The following is an 18245-nucleotide window of genomic DNA, read 5'->3' as shown; positions in this document are numbered from 1 at the left end:
ATTCTATCGGATATATATTAGCTTTTATTATTTATTAATTATATTAAATTAGTGGGTAAAAAGTGTAAATTTGTGATGGAAAACAAAAAACTGTAAATTAAAGTCAAAATTGAAAACAAAAGTCAACATTAAGAAATCGAAAGTTGTCATTGGTCAATAAGTTATTAGAACAACTGTGCTTTAGTATAATAAAAGATATTAGAGTAAGATTAAGATGAAAATGAAAATAATAGTAATAATAATAATAATAATAATAATAATAATAATAATAATAATAAAGCTTATTGGAGATGTACTATTTTTGTTTGTGAATTATGACCACCAAAATCCAAAGATACCGTCAACCATCGAACCCCATTAGTATGGCTGGGAGTTGATAGTGGGCAAAAACCTATCAACATCCAATAGTTTTCTACAGTAAATTATGTTAATAAATTTTAAATTTGAAATATAAAAATACATTTTTGCTTATACATTTACTACATATTTAACTATAACAATTCACAGTAGGGATCTTTGATTAAAAAGGTACAATTATTTTTAAATAAGCAAAAATAATAATAAAGATAAATTATGATTTAACACAACTTTATAGCATGTAACGTAATTGCTTATTAATAATCTGATATACACTTTTAGATTGTTATAATGTCAATAATTAATCTTCATCATAGGATAATTTAATCAAATCAATAAATTAATTTGGTAACTTCATATTTTCACTATCAAAGCTTTAATTATTGTTATCTAATCTTGATTGATTCTAACAAATCACCAATTAACAACTTTAAAATGCATGTCCAAACAAACACAATCTTTTTACACATTTATACCATGTTTTCCATATTAACAAATAGAATTAAAATCCATAAATCCACAAAAATAATAGAGTAATATTTGACATATTCTTTGCATCTTTTAATTTAATCAACTTCTTTCCTAACAGACTCGTTCACCATCCATGAATTTCTCACTCTCCCACACGCACACATATATTGATATATACACACACACACACACACATAAACACTGGTACAACTTGTATCTATATCTTTCAATCTCCAATTAAAATATTTCTAATTATTTCATCTCACCAGTAGTAAGTGATTATATATTCTTTTCCGATGACTGAACCGGCTAGAAAAGACGGTGAATCGCCGGAGACGGTTGGGATTCCGACCGGTTTAAACCGAATTAAAACTAAAATAACGTCTAATTTGAATGATAATTATAATTATAATTTGAGCTCAAGTAATAATAATAATAGTTATTATCATAATAAGTCTATAACTAATCGGTTTAAGCAGAATCATCAGCGCTCTTTTAGCAAAGGCTTTGTTAAGCTTCATTCTTCTAAAGAAGGTATAATTATTCTTACTACTTATATATATATATACACACACATATATTGTTGTCGTTAGTTGTGTGGAGCTATTATATATGTATATATATACATGTAAAATTTCTAGAATAATTTATTAGTTAAAAGACCATTTGAATTTTTTATTAGTTAATTTTATAATGAAAAGGGATTATATGTATTTACTTAGGAAAAAGTGAGTTGGTTAGCTTTGTGTGTATATATATATATATAGTGAAAAGTAAAACAACAACAACACGACAACAACAACAACAGTACCCAATCCCTATCAAAGCAGGGTATGGGGGAGGTAAGATGTAGACAGTAGAGTGTAAGAGGTAAGTACCATACGTGACCATCGAGTATTGCATGGCTGCATTAAAAATAGATTAGAGTAACAGAAACACACATCATAACGCACCTTCCAACGTATCCGACACAACATAACATATAAGAACTCATACGAACATATTAAACAACAACATAAAAGCATAGTAAACATAGATATGTGCATAAAGTCAAGCATGTGAGACCTGAGCAACAATTAAGAGTGACATGTACAAAAACTCCCCTTATCCCCCTCCCAGCAGGTCACATGAGCAAATAAGAAAGGTATCATGCATGACATACATACATATAAGTTAATATTACGTAGAAGACATAAGGTCCGACGAGCCTATATAAGATAACGGATGCTACTAACCTATGACACAAAGTACCTTTGCCTCCTAACTGGTGAGAAAACCACCTCTAAAACCCCTAAAAGGGTTACCTATTAACCATATTCCTCTAACTAATCCTAGTCCTCTAAGTATCCTCTCATTGGTCATGTCCTCTTACAGACAATGCTTTTTGGGGGTAAAAAAAACGCTAGAGTAACCTCTCCCCTCGGTTTAGGCCTAATTTTACTCATGGCCAAACCAACGACAGAGGTCAAACAAAACTCCTTTAGGCAATTTATATGCTTTCCACTCCCACGCCACGTCCGCCGACAGGAAAAACTTCTTTGGAGCATTCGATATCCTGTCCTCTTACCTTAGTCGGCCTACCATTTCTCCTTACAAAAACTCTTTTAGGCCAAAACCCACTCCAACATCGAGTTACCTTAGTTTGGGCCCACTTTCTCTCCTGGCCAAACCATCATTACCATCTTTGGGCAAGACAATATGGGAAAAAGGATTCAATCTAAGTTACCCAAAAACCTACCCTATCTTATTCCTCTACTATAATTATGGTCTCCAGGTAGTCTTATCGTAAGTCATGTCCTCTCACAAGCCAAGCTCCTTTAGGTCATTCGCTAGTCTATCCTCCCACCTCATTTTAGACCTACCCCTTGCTGTTGACGGAATCGATTCTGCTCTTCTCAACGGTGTTTTTTGGTCTCTTTTCTTAACATGACCGAACCATCTCAAGCGTCCTTCCCTAAGCTTGTTAATGATGGTCCCTACGTTGAGTTCGGCTCTAAAAACCCCCGTCGGGATCCTTTCTAAGAGGGTCTTCCTGCATATCCACCTTAGCATCTTAATCTCATCCACCTCCACCTGAGGAACTTGAGCTTTCGTCATCGGCCAACATTCCGACCCGTATAGCATAGCTGGTCTAATAGCTACTCTGTTTAACTTACCTTTCAGCTTTAGCGGGATCTCTTTGTGACACATAACTCCTGTAGCCGCTCTCCACTTCATCTATCCAACTTGTATCCGATGTTCCACGTCTTCATCTATCCCCCCACCCCCCACATCTGCCGCCCCCGATTTGTGTAGCACCAATCCCAGATATCTAAAAGACTCGTTCGGAAGCAAAACCTGCTTCCCAATGCGAATATCCTCATCCCCTTCTTTTCATCCTTGTCGAAGTCACATTGTAGGTATTCGCTCTTTTCTTGACTGCGCACAATCCATTGTCTTCAAGGCTCCTCTCCATTTTTCTAACCTAAGGTTTCCATCCATGCGATTAAGTTCGATAACATGTAAAAAGTTCATGTGATAAATTTCTATTTTGTGAGCCATTCTAAATTACGTTTTATATCACATGCGATTAACTTCGATAACATGTAAAAGTTAAAAGAGGTTCATATGACAAAAAAATAGTTGAACATTTGTAAAACACATGTTATATTGACATGTGTAAATATATATGGCCTGGATCGATCACATGCAAACTAAGTCGGTCATTTGGTAATCTAAGCCAATTTTGATTTTTTTCAAAAATTTCCATTGCTATCATTTGAACCCAAGGGTAGAGAGATTGCTTTTAGAAAGGCGCCCGGCTTAAAAAGTTTCATGTATATGCTTCGCATAAAAGGGCAGAGCTCTATGAAAAGCCTATACAATACCAAGGATACAATATTAGTGATGGTTATGGGTGTGATTTTAAAACAGAAATTATGCTATTTCGATGTGATAGAGCCATAGAGGAAGTACGAAGATGCCTTCATTAGAATTGTCGGACAATAATGGTTTATATAGTCTGTACTCTTTGGAAAGAACATAGGCTTATAGGCTTATAGCTAGCTTTAGATTATCTACCATCATTGCTGGCATACGTTTGAAAAGGTAATATTAGATTATTTTGGGTTAGAAATTCTCTAATTAATTGATCATGTAAGTGTTAGGTTGCTTAACTTCAATGGACATTTCTAAGTACTGATCATGTTATACTTCGACCGTTATTGTGGGCATACTGTTTTCATTCATGTTTTCCATTCGGCGAGCTTACAAATCTTTTTGACAAGTAGTTATTACTGTTCTTTTATTTATATGCGTATATATAGTACCAAGATTTACTCTTTAGCATTAATGGCATTAAATTGCATTCGATTCGTTTTTGCTGCTATTACTGCTAAATGTGCAGGGTGGCTGTATTGCTTCGTATATTGTAGCTTTGCTGATAAATATATTATATCAGCTGATCTTATTATGTTTTTTTAAACAAAATATTTGTTACGGACTTATATGTTAATATCTTACATGCGTTCTGTTATTGTATAACCATAGATGGTGAAAATAGAAACTGATTGTGTTCTGACTAGAAACCATGAAAAAATAGCATTTGTCATTTGAAGTATATCAGTGAAGGGAACATAGATGGAACATGGAATTAGAAATTTCAAATTTTTGACTATTAGGTCTCAAGTTCGATCCCCGCTTGGCACAAAAGATAATTCCTTTAAGGTACCTGTTACCAGTGAAGCCTAGACCCACATGTGAATATCGATTCTTTGGGGTGCCCAGATCATGTGGGGATTAGGATGGAGGTATTGTATCGGCATCATATGGCTCAGGCGGGGTGAGTCGATGGGTATTGAATTGTGGTACCGGGGCTGGGGTTCCCCCCATTACCTTTCTATTTATTTATTATTATATAGCTTCAGTAGCAGCATGAGTTTTAATTACTAACATAGGTTTGTTCTAATTCTGAAAAAGGTATCATAAGTTCTAGGTACTTTGAAGTAAGCTATTTATTGATTGTTATATGTACCAGGACTCCGTAAAGGAAAAAAAATAGCACGCTGGGTCACATCTCATCTTTCCAAGGATTCTGATAGAGCTATCAGAGATAAGCCTCCTGAAGCTGAGGTGACACTTCATATAGCATAGTTACATATGTCATACATTCGTACCCATATAGATGGTACATGCTGCAGTTTTCATCTAAAAAGTCAACTATTGAATAAGTAAATTTAAAATGTGACAGAAGAGAAATGCTGAAGTCGAGGTATCGGACAAGGAAGCTCTTTCAAGTAAACAACAAAAGGTAGAACGAGCCACATTTGTGAATAGAACTGAAGCAGGAAAGACATCTGCTGATAAAATGCCAGAAGTGCTGAAAAGCTTCTCACATGAACTTGGACCTAAAGGTGGCATTAGACCTTCACATACCCGAGCTCATAGCTTTAGTGATTTGAAGGTATGGTTATGTTTCATATATTGTGATTTAAGTTACATATTAGGAGGTCAAACAAAGTTGTTTTTAGGCTGTTAAGTATTGTTGGGGGTAGGTTTGTCATTGGGTCGGCTCTTTACTTGGGGGAGGGTCTTCTGTAGGATATGGGAATTGGTTAATTATATCAAAATTAGTAGGTTGATGTGGATCGTGATCAGACTATGTAGATTAGGTGGCTAATGGGTCAAATCCTGACCCATTAGCTGATGTGCGGGCCAGTATTCATTTAGTTGGGTAATGGATACAATCAGATCATTTGTGGATCCTTCCCAGATCCATTGCAATGCCTAATTTGGGGTTAAAATTATCATCAGAACAAACTACATACTTGTTATACTATTCCTGTATGCTTCTTGTGGATTCTGTATATTGATAAATCGGCATTCAGGAACTTTTGAGGTCGTTGCGGTCAAATTTTAATGCTGCAAAAGAGTTGGTCAACACAGAGCTAGCTTGTTTTAAAGGAGAGGTGATTGAGGTATCCCAGAAGTCTGATATATTATCTTTGGAAGACCAAAGATTGATCGAGGAGCTTCTCATTCTTTCTAAAGTATGTATAGATATGTCACCCCTAGAGTTCCGTACCAAATGTGAGACCATTGTTCAAGATTTAACTAGAAAGAGGCATGATTGCCAAACAGGGCCATTAAAATGGCTTTTTACAAGAATGCTCTTTATATTAACTCGTTGTACAAGGTTGTTGCATTTCGAGAAGCACAGTGAGCATATTGATGAGATCTCTCTTCTTAGATTAAAAGAATGTTTGGAAAAGATTCCTTCATATGAAATGAGCTGGCTTCTAAATTTAGGGATTATTGAATCTAATTCAGATGATGTTCTAAACAAGTTTGATAATGAACATAAATTTGAAGAATCCCAAAACGATGTTGCTCTACATGTCCCAAAAACTCATGAGCTAGAGATGAACTCGGGAAACGAAGACTTAGTTATTTGTCGAATATGTGAGGAATATGTTCCCCCTTCTCATCTGGAGTCACATTCTTATATATGTGCATATGCAGAAAAATGTGATACAAAAGGTATAGATGTAAACGAAAGCCTTTTAGCATTAGCAGATATACTTGACCAAATTATTGACTCCTGCACGCCAAGTGTGCATGCCGCAGATGATAGCCCTCAGAATTCGCAAATGCAATTTTCTTTGGATAATTGCTCTCCTAAGATAAGTGAGTGGCGGAATAAAGGCGTTGAAGGAATGTTTGAGGATCTTCATGAAATGGACACTGCATGCATAGAAGACTCAACTCCTGTTACCTTTGCAAATCTCAAGGGGTTCCCTGGTGTGAAAAGTCAACATGGTCCTCCCTCATCAACAGGAAGCATGACATCAGCGTCCTCCACAAATACTCCCAGGGCGTCGAATTTTGACTTTTTTTGGTTAGAGCATAACCATCCTTGTGAATTGGAGGATGTGCAACAGGTATGTCACCCACTTTGTTTTCTAGTTCAGGTGTCATCAATACGTTGCAATGCACCCTGCTCCAGATAATAAGAGAGAAGGGGAGGGAAGGAGAAGGAAGAAGGATTGATGGGCTCCGTAGTTTCAATAAAAGAGAAAAAGGAAGGGAAGGCGAGGGCTAGAATAGCTTAATTTCCATTACAATTTGTCTTCCCATAAGTGAGAGGATGGTCCATCCCTCTCGGCTCCCGTTCTCTTCTCTCCCTTCTTCTCTTCTCTGCTGAAAAATATGGAGCACAGTGTATAATGCATATGGTCTTGTCTTATAATACTCGGAAAGTTGATTGTATATTTGTATATAACAAACATCTAAGTTTTTTCCCTGGAAAAACCCTTCGGTTTCATTTTTGTTGTTAAAACCCCTCAATTTTTGAAAACTTTCATCAAAACCCTCAAAACTTTTAGAAAAAATATATTGACTTTTTTTATGACGGGGTGCTTTGAAACCTTCTACCAACTGCCCAGGTTTAAGATTACATCAAATCAAAGGTTTTTGAAAGTTCGAGGGTCTTATATGGTGAAAACAAAGTTGGCGGCTTGAAATAGAATGTTGACCAGAATTGGTTACCTTTGTATGCAATAAAATCTGCAAGTAACCTGAAAAACGTGAAAGATGTATGTTTCACTATATAGCATTCGGCCAGTTTATAATAAATGTTGTTAGAGCATGTTTTCTTCTGATGCAGATGACTGACCTTAGGGACATTGCTCGTTCTACAGCCGAGACAGATCTAATGGAAGAGAGTTCACATGAGGTTTTGCTTACTTGCATTCAAGATTTGCAGGATATTCTACAGAATAGCAAACTCAAAGCTCTTGTAATAGATACATTTGGACACCGGATAGAAAAACTGCTTCGGTAATATTGATTTTTCCTATATGAATTTTCATGCATAGCGAGTATGGTTATAGATTTCCATTTTGAGTTTTGGTGACCATCTTTCTTTTCTTCCCTTTCCCTATTCTATATGCAGAGAAAAATATATAATTGCATGTGAACTAGAAGATACGAATAAAAGAAGTAGTGATGTTGGATACCCGTCTTTGTTGGATTCTGCATCTCACAGCAGTTCAGTTTCGACTCCTTCACATCCTCTACATAAGGAGCGAACAAGCATTGATGATTTTGAGATTATTAAACCAATCAGCAAAGGAGCTTATGGTAAAGTATTCCTTGCACGTAAACGTACTACTGGTGACTTATTTGCTATAAAGGTAGTATTCAGAAATTCGCCTGAATATTTAATCCTTCTGAACCGTTAAAGTTATATATGATTAGCCGTTTGCTTATGCAGATGCTCAAGAAAATGGATATGCTACGGAAAAATGATATCGAAAGGATAGTTGCTGAACGTAACATATTGATCACAGTACGAAATCCATTTGTGGTAATCTCTTACCCCCTTTGGTATAAATTGCTTTATAGTACATGATAGTATGGGTCAAAACGGGCCACGTTGACTTTATAGCACTCCTTTTTAATTTTCCCCCCCTATATGTATTAATACAGTGATAATCAAGTGTGTTGAAACTTGTCAATCTAAAAAAAATATAACTTGGTGAATAAAAGATTCTGGAGGTTGTATGCATCAAGTATACACTTTGGGCGACTTTCAACTGATTAATCCCATTTGACTTGTTCTCTTTCGACTCATTTGACTTGTTTGCGTCTACAATAATCCGGGTGGACTCTTTCATAACTCATAAGTAAATGGGTTGAAATTGACGCCTTTAGACTGCATGATGTGGTATTCAATGATAATCTGTTACCTGGTGCAGGTTCGATTTTTCTATTCATTTACCAGTAGAGACTACCTTTACTTAGTGATGGAATATCTCAATGGAGGCGATCTGTTCTCATTGCTAAGAAATGTTGGCTGCCTTGGAGAGGATGTAGCACGCATTTATATAGCAGAACTGGTTTGTTAATGAGTTTCTTGGTCGGATTTTTCAGATTGTGTTGGATATATCATCATCATACAACTTATATGCATCTTTTTTCAGGTTCTTGCTCTTGAATACCTTCATTCTGTAGGAATCGTTCATCGGGATCTTAAACCTGACAACATATTGATTGCACATGACGGACATATTAAGGTGTAGTCTTATAGGAGCTGAAGTTCTCCATTATCATGTAGTGAAAAATAGATAATTTTAATTTGAAAACTTAACAGAAATGAAAAGAGACTAAATTTTTATGGATGACCAGTAGGACTAGTTTCATTTTTCATTGTACATATGTGAAAAAGTAATCAATGTACTTGCAAAACTGCAAAAAGACTGCTGAAGTATGCCAGGTTGAGAGAGATTTTTATAATTTCAAGGTGTTATATTTCAACTAGATGAAAATACATTTGTTGCTATTGCTTTCTAAATTATCTTTCTTTTTTTTACCTTTACCCTTATAATATATTCCAGGGTGTTTGCTAATTATTTTGTATATATCAGCTTACAGATTTTGGGCTGTCTAAAATTGGCCTAATGAATAGTACGGGTGCTTTAACTAGACCCGAGTCAAATGAGGTTATAGTTTCAAATGGTCATCAACCTGACAGTGAATGGAGTGTAGATAGGAGGGAGCGTTCAGCTGTCGGTACGCCAGACTATTTGGCCCCAGAAATACTTCTTGGAACTGAACATGGTTAGAAGCCATAATGCATTAATCAATTTAGCTAAAACCCTTTTGTAACAGATAAACTGACTTGTGTTGTGGCCACTGCTGCAGGTTATGCAGCGGATTGGTGGTCAGTTGGAGTTATTCTGTTTGAATTAATTACGGGAACCCCACCTTTCAATTCTGACAATCCTGAGGTATAAAAGTTTGTTTTGATATCTTAAGTATTTCTATACTTGTATACAATTGGGTTAAGCATTTACCCACCCCATCCTAATATTAAGGAACTCCAACAAGAATGTGCCACATCATTGATGATTTCCCCATCCAATAAAGATGGATATATTACCCTCATTCCCCACCCAATAAAGATGGATATATTAACCTCATTTGCCTTCCAATAAAGATGGATATATTACCCTATTTCCCCTCTCATCCTCCCCACCCCCACCCATCCAATAAAGATGTGATATATCACCCTCTTTCCCCTCTCAAGTATGCCGCATTGCACGGGTACCATGGTGGTCATTTGATTAGTTTTTAAGTTTTTTCTATGGGAAATTTGCATGAAAAGTTTGCTAATATTGGACAAATTGCATAAAAAGGTAACTTAGTTTTAGAATATATCTATTTAGGAGAATATAGTATTTATCAATCTAAACAGCTTTCAACCTCCAAAAACTTTCATCTAGGCTTATCTTGTAAGCTAACCAGCTTTCATGTTTCATGTATTGACATGTCAACCAGTATTGGAAAATTAACAAAATGGTCAAAGTTACTGACGCATTAGATCCCATGTTATCACTTTGTCCAGTAAGGTTCACACAAGAACCACAATAAGGTCGAGAACTGTACGAGATACAAAATTACTTGTTACTTCATGTGTGATTACGTTTATACACATGTGAAAAGGTACAGAGATTAAATGAGAACAAAAAAGGTTGTGAACTTGTTATAAACACGTGTTACTCGATTTGTTCACTTATTAATAGAGATAATCAGGGGATTATTAAGTGGTTGAGATTCACCTGGACACTAGCCTGACTAGGGGATCAGTGGGTACCAAATGGTACATGGGATCAGGGGGTTTCCATCCAATTACCCTTTTTTTTATTGTTTACCTGTGAACAGGTCCAATTACATGTGAACTATAAAAAAAAATTCCAACTTAACTTTGTTTTCATTTAAATCTCTATGACTTTTCACATGTACATGCACTTAATCACATGTTATTTGACGCGTGATTTTGTGGTTCTCTAATTCTACCTGTATGTTCTGTTTTGAACCTGTCATGTATGAAATCATTTTTGTGTTGTGATTGCATTTCCCATGTATGCCATCATTATTGATGATACTTTAAGTACATTTAATTCTTATGATGCTTTCACTATCTTGGTTTTCCACAGAGAATATTTTATAACATTCTCAATGCGAAAATACCATGGCCTTCTAATCCAAATGAGATTTCTCATGAGGCTCAAGACATGATTAGCAGGTTTGTTACTGGCAAGTTATTATATGCTGTATATTTAATTTGCTGCCTCCTCATTAACTGTTCTTGATTTAAATGAATACTTTATGTCTTTATCTTTAGGTTTCTTATTCATGACCCTGACCAGCGTCTAGGAGCACATGGATCACCAGAGGTTGAATATTTTAGTCTCAAACTTCCTCAATATCAACTATTTGCTATATAGGCAAAGTGCAAGAACATGCAAAGTACTGATTACTTTTTACCTATACATGCAATGAACTTTTTTTTAATGCAACATACTTGCTATTTTCTTCCGAGTAGTTTGCTATTTAATACAATTTATACACAACAACTATATGCTTTAGACAGTTGTACAGTATGCAGTGTCATATCTGTACTTGTTGTATATGGCAATAGTTTGTTGTGAATTTATCACTACCCTTTCCTTTTTATTCAATGCAACGAATTGCATATCCAGGCAAGTTATGCCTAGAATATTGAATTAAATGGTTCAAAAGAGTGTGTTTCATATATATCGATAAAGAGTGGATGGTATAACAATCGGTAATCAGAATTGTATAAGTTGTGTTTTTATTAATGATATCTAGTATGAGGTATATATAAGAGAGCATATTACATAATAGACCCTATACTATAAAGGACTAATTATATGTAGACTAAACTATTGTAATCTAATATCCCCCCTCAAACTAAGGTCGAGAAGCGACCCTTAGTTTGGATCGTAAAACAAGAAATCGCTTAGTAGGCAACGCCTTTGTGAAGATATCTGCAATTTGATCGTCTGTAGAAATAAAATCAACCGCTAGTTGGCCTCTGGCAACCCTTTCTCGAACAATGTGAAAGTCTATCTCAACATGCTTTGTCTGAGCATGGAAGACCGGATTTGCAGATAAGTACTCCCAAATTGTCACACTACAGAGTGGGAGTAGAGCGAATTGTAACATGAAGTTCACGAAGGAGAGTTTGTAACCATGCAAGTTCAGTAACAGCATCTGCAAGAGCTTTGTACTCGGACTCAGTAGATGACCGAGAGACAGTCTTCTGTTTGCGAGCAGCCCATGACACAAGATTTGATCCCAAGTAGATAGCATACCCCCCGGTGGATCGACGGTCATCTGGATCACCTGCCCAATCAGCGTCTGAAAAGGCAGAAAGATTATTGAAGGCGGAGTCAGCATAAGCATGGAGTACCTGAGACGACTGATGTTGAATGAGCAGCTCATGACCATTGGTGCCTTTTAGATAGCGCAGAATTCTCTTGACGGTGGACCAGTGATTTTCCGTTGGTGAATGCATAAACTGACATACCTTGTTAACAGCATAAGTGATATCCGGTCGTGATAAGGTAGCATACTGTAGAGCCCCAACAACCTGACGGTATTTCACCGGGTTTTCAAATGGTGGGCTATCCCCTAAGGCAAGGTTGGCGGTGGTAGTGATAGGAGAGGAAACAGGTTTCGCATTGGATAAGCCAGCCTTGTGTAAGAGATCAGCAATATACTTTTGTTGTGACAAAAGAAGATCAGCCCCCTTATAAACAACTTCAATTCCCAAGAAATAAGAAAGGCGGCCCATGTCCTGAACCGGAAAAGTACGACTGAGAAATTGAACCACCGTATTAATAGCCTGTTGATTGTTTCCAGTGATGATTATGTCATCAACATAAACTAACATATAAAGAAGAACACCTGTGGACTGATAAATGAAGAGTGAAGGATCCGTTTTGGATCCTACAAAGCCGAGCTTGTGAAAGGTGCTGGAGAGTTGTGTAAACCACGCGCGTGGTGCTTGTTTCAACCCATACAGAGGTTTGTGAAGCAGACAGACATGATCCGGTTTGGTCTGATCTACAAAACCTTGGGGCTGCTTTAAGTAAACCGTCTCCTTGAGAACACCATGTAAAAAGGCATTTTGAACATCCAACTGTCTGAGGGGCCACTTGTGTGTAACAGCTAATGATAACACAAGACGTATGGTGGTTGCTTTGACCACGGGACTGAAGGTATCTTGATAATCGATGCCTGGTTGTTGTCGATACCCCTTAGCCACAAGTCTAGCTTTGTAGCATTGTATAGCCCCATGTTGATCTTCTTTCAGCTTATAAACCCTTATAAACCCATTTGCAATCAACAATGTTAGAACCTGGTACACGTGGGACAAGAGACCATGTGCCGTTTTTCATCAAGGCCGAATACTCATCAGCCATGGCCTGACGCCATTGTGGGACAGTGTTAGCAAGAGTAAAGGATGTAGGTTCTTGGTCAGGGTATGAGGTAGATGTGTTGAAAGATTGTGCATTGTATGGCTGGTGCTGTTTAGGGTTCGGCCGAAGGTTAGATGGCCGAGTGCGAGTGGGTGGTGGAAGTGTGCTCGGGATGGGGTGTGGTCGTGGGTTCTGTTGTTGTCCAGCTTGATAGGTGTCAAAAGCAGGCTTAGAAGGGGCCTGTGGAGCTGTTTTGGGCCTGCGGGCAAAGGTCATTAACGGTGGGGATGGGGGCTGTGGAGGTGCGGTGGTGGTGTGGGAAGGCTGTGGTGTTTCAGCAGATGTGGATGTGGACTAGCAGGTGTAACAGGCTGCATAGCAGGTGGAGTAGGTGGCTGGTCAACATCAAAATGATTAAAGGCTAGGTCAGGAGATGGATAGAAAGAGATGTAAGGATCGGTGGAAGAGTGAGTTGGTGTTGGTGGAAAGGTTTGGACAAAAGGAAAACATTGCTCGTTAAAACGAACATGTAGAGCGATGTAAATACGATCTGTGAGAGGATCAAAGCATCGGTAACCGTGATGCACGAGACTGTACCCGAGAAAAACACACGGAGTGGAGCGGAAATTAATCTTATGATTGTTATACGGACGGAGGTGAGGAAAGCACTGAGAACCAAACACTCGGAGAAATGAGTAGTCGGGTGGATGCTTGAACAAATGTTGAAATGGAGAAAGAGAAGAGTTGTTTCGGGAAGGCATTCGGTTAATTAAATAAACAGCAGTTTCAAACGCAAAATGCCAAAACCAATGTGGAACATGAGATTGTGCAAGCAAAGTGAGGCCGGTTTCAACAACGTGCCGATACCGGCGTTCAACAATACCATTTTGTTCATTGGTATGAGGACACGAAAAGCGATGGATAATACTAAGACTGCGAAAGAAGGTGGACAGGTTACGAAACTCACCACCCCAATCAATTTGAACAGCTTTAACTTTGTTACTAAATTGTCGTTCAACCATTAAAATAAATTGTTGAAAAATATTAAAGACATCAGATTTTAATTTAAAAGGAAAGATCCACATGAATTTGGAATAATGGTCAACACACAAAAGAAAATAAGAATGGCCTTCCTCAATAGAAGGAACAGGAGACGGTCCCCAGACATCATAAAATAAAAGATCTAATATATTATTGCTTGTAAACACAGAGGGAAATAAATGTAACTTAGAAGATTTTCCAATAGAACAAGCTTCACAAAAATCACTATAAGAGTCTTTATTTAGAGGTAAATGATAAAACGAAAGCATGGACTTCAAAAGTTGTGGATGTGGATGCCCCAATCTTTGATGCCAAATGCTGGAAGAGGCACGAGAAGCAGAAAAAGCAACTTTTGGAACCGGAAACAAACGAGGAAGCTTGAAAGAATAGAGACCGTCATTACTTGGACCCGTGAGGAGGATAGTGTGTGTAAACTTGTCCTTCACAACAAAAAAGAAATCGTGAAATTCAAAATAGACATGATTATCAATGCAGAATTTTTGAACCGAAAGAAGGTTTTGTTTAATTTGTGGAACGTGTAGGATATTGTTTAGATTAAAGGTTCTGGTGGGTGAGTATAGACGGGTGGAGCCAATATGTAAGATGGGTAAACCCTTACCGTTGCCAAAATGAAGGTTGTCACCTCCATAATAAGATTCAGATTGATTGAGACTTGAGAGATCTGGAGCAGCCTGATGAGTTGTCCCTGTATCTGGCAGCCATTTGTTCTAAGTTAGACTAATAATCCGCAAAATTGGCCGACGGGGGCTGCCTAGATCTAGGTGTTGACGGATCACGATTTGGACAATGAGTAGGGAGATGCCCGATACCGCACCCGTTACAAGACCCGTAAACAACGTTTTGACTAGAAGCCCAACTAAACTGACCACGCCCTGCTACGTTTCGATTATTGTTGCTGTTGTAGTTCCCCCGTCCTCGGCCACGAGAGTTCCGGCCTCCACGATTCTGATAGGATGTGCCCCGATTGCTATAATATGCCTGTGGTTGAGACGGTGGCAGTGGTAATTGGACGCCCAGTTGGGCTGCGAGCTGCTGAACAGCTTGAACAGCTTCTGGTGATGCTGTTGAAGGACCAGAAACTGCAGGAGTAGAAGGATTAACCGAGGCAGCAAAGGCCTGGGTAGGAGACATCGTAGGGGCCTGTTTCTTCAACATTTACTCATGATCAGAAAACAAGGCGTGGAGTTCATTGAAGGCTAATTGGCGAGATAGGGCTGTTGTCTTTACTCCTTGGTATTCATCCCGGAGACCGGAAACAATAACCATAACCCGATCTTCCTCTTGCATTGGGGCCCCAATATTTGCCAAGGCTGTAGCATGCTCTTGGGCCCGTGTTAGGTATGCCAAAGAGGTCTCATCGGATCTCATCTCAAGACGCAAGAGCTGAGATTTCAAGATGTTCTTACGTGAAACAGTTTGAGGGGCAAAAGCACGTTCAAGGGACAGCCAAACATCCCGAGAAGTAACCCCCTGAACATGTGGATAAACGGATACGGAAAAGGTAGAAAACAAGAGCATCCGTATATGAGCATCATTGGAAACCCAGATATTGTGTTCTGGGTTCGGTTGAGAAGTCTGAACAGGTCCTTTGTCTTTGTCAGCAGATGAAGAAGCAACTGTGATAGTTTTTGGCGGGCATGGGATACTCCCATCAATGTATCCAAATAAGTCGTTTGTAATCAGGAAGGGCTCAACCATCATCTTCCAGTATCCATAGTTATCTGGTGATAGAGTGAATCCAAATTTATGTGAACTGTGGGTTGTTTTCGTTTTCTGATCAAACAATTGTAGGGTTGCCATGATTGACAGAAGTTATGTGTGGATTGGCTAGTGATCAGCGAAGTTGTGTATGGAGGGAAATAGAATCAGAAGTATTGTAGAGGTAGAAGGGTTTGATGGCTACCCGAAAATATAAAAAAAAAAAGAAAAAAGAAAAGGGTTGGCTCTGATACCATAACAATCGGTAATCAAAATTGTATAAGTTGTGTTTTTATTAATGATATCTAGTATGAGGTATATATAAGAGAGCATATTACATAATAGACCCTATACTATAAAGGACTAATTATATATAGACTAAACTATTGTAATCTAATATGGTACAAGGCAATTTCTAGCATATTATTGTCTTGTTATAATTGTGTTTCCTTTCCCCTGAAAGGAACTTGTTATAAATAAAAAACTGCCTGCTATGCAGGTAAAAGCACATCCATTTTTCAAAGGTGTAAACTGGGATACACTTGCCATGCAAAAGGTGGCCTTTATACCACAGCCAGATGGCATAGACGATACAAGTTATTTTGTATCACGACATAGTCATAGTTCAAGCGGAACATTTGATGAGCAAGATTGCAGTGATGCAGCTTCTGACTCAACTGAATTCTGCTCAGACACAAGAGAGGTTCACCTTCTGTCCATTATAGTTTTTGGTCACAGTAGAGGTTGTTTATTGATTTGGCACTGAACTCCTCTGTTGTCTTCTTTCCAGAAGATGGACGTATGTGGAGAACTTGCAGAGTTTGAAGCATCCCCATGTGATGATCTTTCCTGGATCAATTTCTCTTTCAAGGTACCACTAGCAAGATTAAGAATGGCATTACCATGGTTCAATCCTGTTTATCTTATACCGGAAATGTTTTCTATTAAAAATAGGCACATTCTTTTTCCTTAGTTTCGGTTAAGCTCAAAAAAGTTTCTATGCATATGGAAGAAATAGTGACTTGACATTGCATGCTGTAAATAATGCATGTTGCCTTTGTCCACGAAAATTTCCAACATCTATACCCTTGAGAACTTTCTATTTTATGTGTACTCATTCTTTTAATCATCATTAAATGTAAATTGATGATGACTTGAGTCCTCAAGATTCTTTTTTTTTTTCTTTTCGAATGTTATTTTAGATATTGCTAGGTAGTCATGCCTAGTCAACCACTTATGTCAGTTTTCAAATTTTCATGTTATAAGAGAATCTTAGAGGCTGCAAAATGGGTGAGGTTGGCACCTGGACAAAACATGTTCGTTTTGTTATGGGTTGGGATTGGTTGATTCTGAACACTTTTCTGTCTAGTTTTCCAAGTTTAGAGAATAGTTAGTGTGTCAAAGTAATTAAAGCTTTTGATTAATATGGTTCACAGATTTTACTCATTCAAATACACTCGACTTCCGAAATGCTTGACCCTTTCAGAGATAAGTTATATATAAATTGGTTGAAATTTCCACTATGTAATCTAATATATTTATCTATGATTGCAGAACCTGTCGCAGTTGGCATCAATCAATCATGATGTGCTTCTACAAAACAATAAGGATGTGTCAAGATGTTCATCTCCACAAAATGGCCCAACTTCATAGATTCTCATATGCTTTTGCTTTTTAAGAAAAGCATATACACACGAATTTCCTTTCAAGGTAAGATTCTCCCTTTTTCATAGTAGGAGATGCATCCTTCAAGGGAAAGATTGGATAGTGCAACTAGTTAGAGTAGCCTAAGATGGCTTGTGGTCACTAAGCTACCTTTAACACCAAATGGTAGAAGGTGTTTTTTTCTTCTTTTTACATAGACAATTTAGTTTTAAGAATCAAATGAGTCGAGGCACATAGATCGATTTTATTCCAGTGCACAAAGTCTTATAGATTCTTTACTTTATTGTTGTGAATTAAATTTTCCTATTACATCTGAAGGACACTCAAATGTACTTGGTCGACTACGCTTGACCAGAAAAATAAGGAAATACAAAAGTTTATATGCTTTCAATGATTCTTAGACTCTCAGTTAGGAATGAACTTTACTTTTATGGCTGTGCACAAGCAAAAAAAAATGTGCCAAGCCACCAAGTGAGTAATCTTGTGTTGATGAAAGGTGCAAGTCTTCAAAAGTCCCAATAGATATACAGTTTTCTCTTCTAAAACAGTACAGTAATTATTGGTAATTTCTTATTAGATTTTGCTAAAGATAGTCCTTAACATGCAGTGAATTGTACATAAAGATAAGTGTCCCCCTGAAAATTATTATTTACTTCCATGTACAACATTTTATTGCGCGTTAACCATAACCAATGATTAGCAGAATCCTTTTATTTACAAAGT

General features: G+C 37.5%; 1 protein-coding gene across 2 annotated transcripts; it reads left to right on the top strand.

Annotated features, from left to right (window-relative positions):
- Nucleotides 1-1080: 1080 nt before the first annotated feature.
- LOC122611299 (probable serine/threonine protein kinase IRE4) lies at nt 1081-17918 on the top strand. 2 transcript variants are annotated; one of them, XM_043784304.1, is made up of 16 exons: nt 1081-1362; nt 4844-4938; nt 5057-5269; nt 5694-6746; nt 7472-7644; nt 7760-8000; nt 8081-8173; nt 8565-8705; nt 8790-8882; nt 9234-9426; nt 9511-9596; nt 10806-10894; nt 10994-11045; nt 16357-16560; nt 16651-16728; nt 17412-17918. In XM_043784304.1, exons 1-16 carry the CDS (start codon nt 1125-1127, stop codon nt 17508-17510), a joined length of 3141 nt encoding a protein of 1046 aa, XP_043640239.1. In that variant the 5' UTR covers nt 1081-1124; the 3' UTR covers nt 17511-17918. The 2 variants fall into 2 exon arrangements, with proteins under 2 accessions (XP_043640239.1, XP_043640238.1); XM_043784303.1 differs by having other exon boundaries at nt 16648-16728.
- Nucleotides 17919-18245: the final 327 nt, after the last annotated feature.

Source organism: Erigeron canadensis, chromosome 8 (assembly GCF_010389155.1).
Source record: "Erigeron canadensis isolate Cc75 chromosome 8, C_canadensis_v1, whole genome shotgun sequence".
Lineage (NCBI taxonomy): Eukaryota > Viridiplantae > Streptophyta > Magnoliopsida > Asterales > Asteraceae > Erigeron > Erigeron canadensis.
This window is presented reverse-complemented; position numbering and strand designations above follow the sequence as displayed.

What these genes read in the sequence shown, in the direction of transcription:
- LOC122611299 (XM_043784303.1), top strand. Translation starts at nt 1,125, where the DNA reads ATGACTGAACCGGCTAGAAAAGACGGTGAATCGCCGGAGACGGTTGGG. An exon ending in AATTGGAGGATGTGCAACAG is followed by an intron (nt 6,747 to 7,471) that starts GTATGTCACCCA and finishes CTTCTGATGCAG; the next exon opens with ATGACTGACCTTAGGGACAT. An exon ending in CGGATAGAAAAACTGCTTCG is followed by an intron (nt 7,645 to 7,759) that starts GTAATATTGATT and finishes TTCTATATGCAG; the next exon opens with AGAAAAATATATAATTGCAT.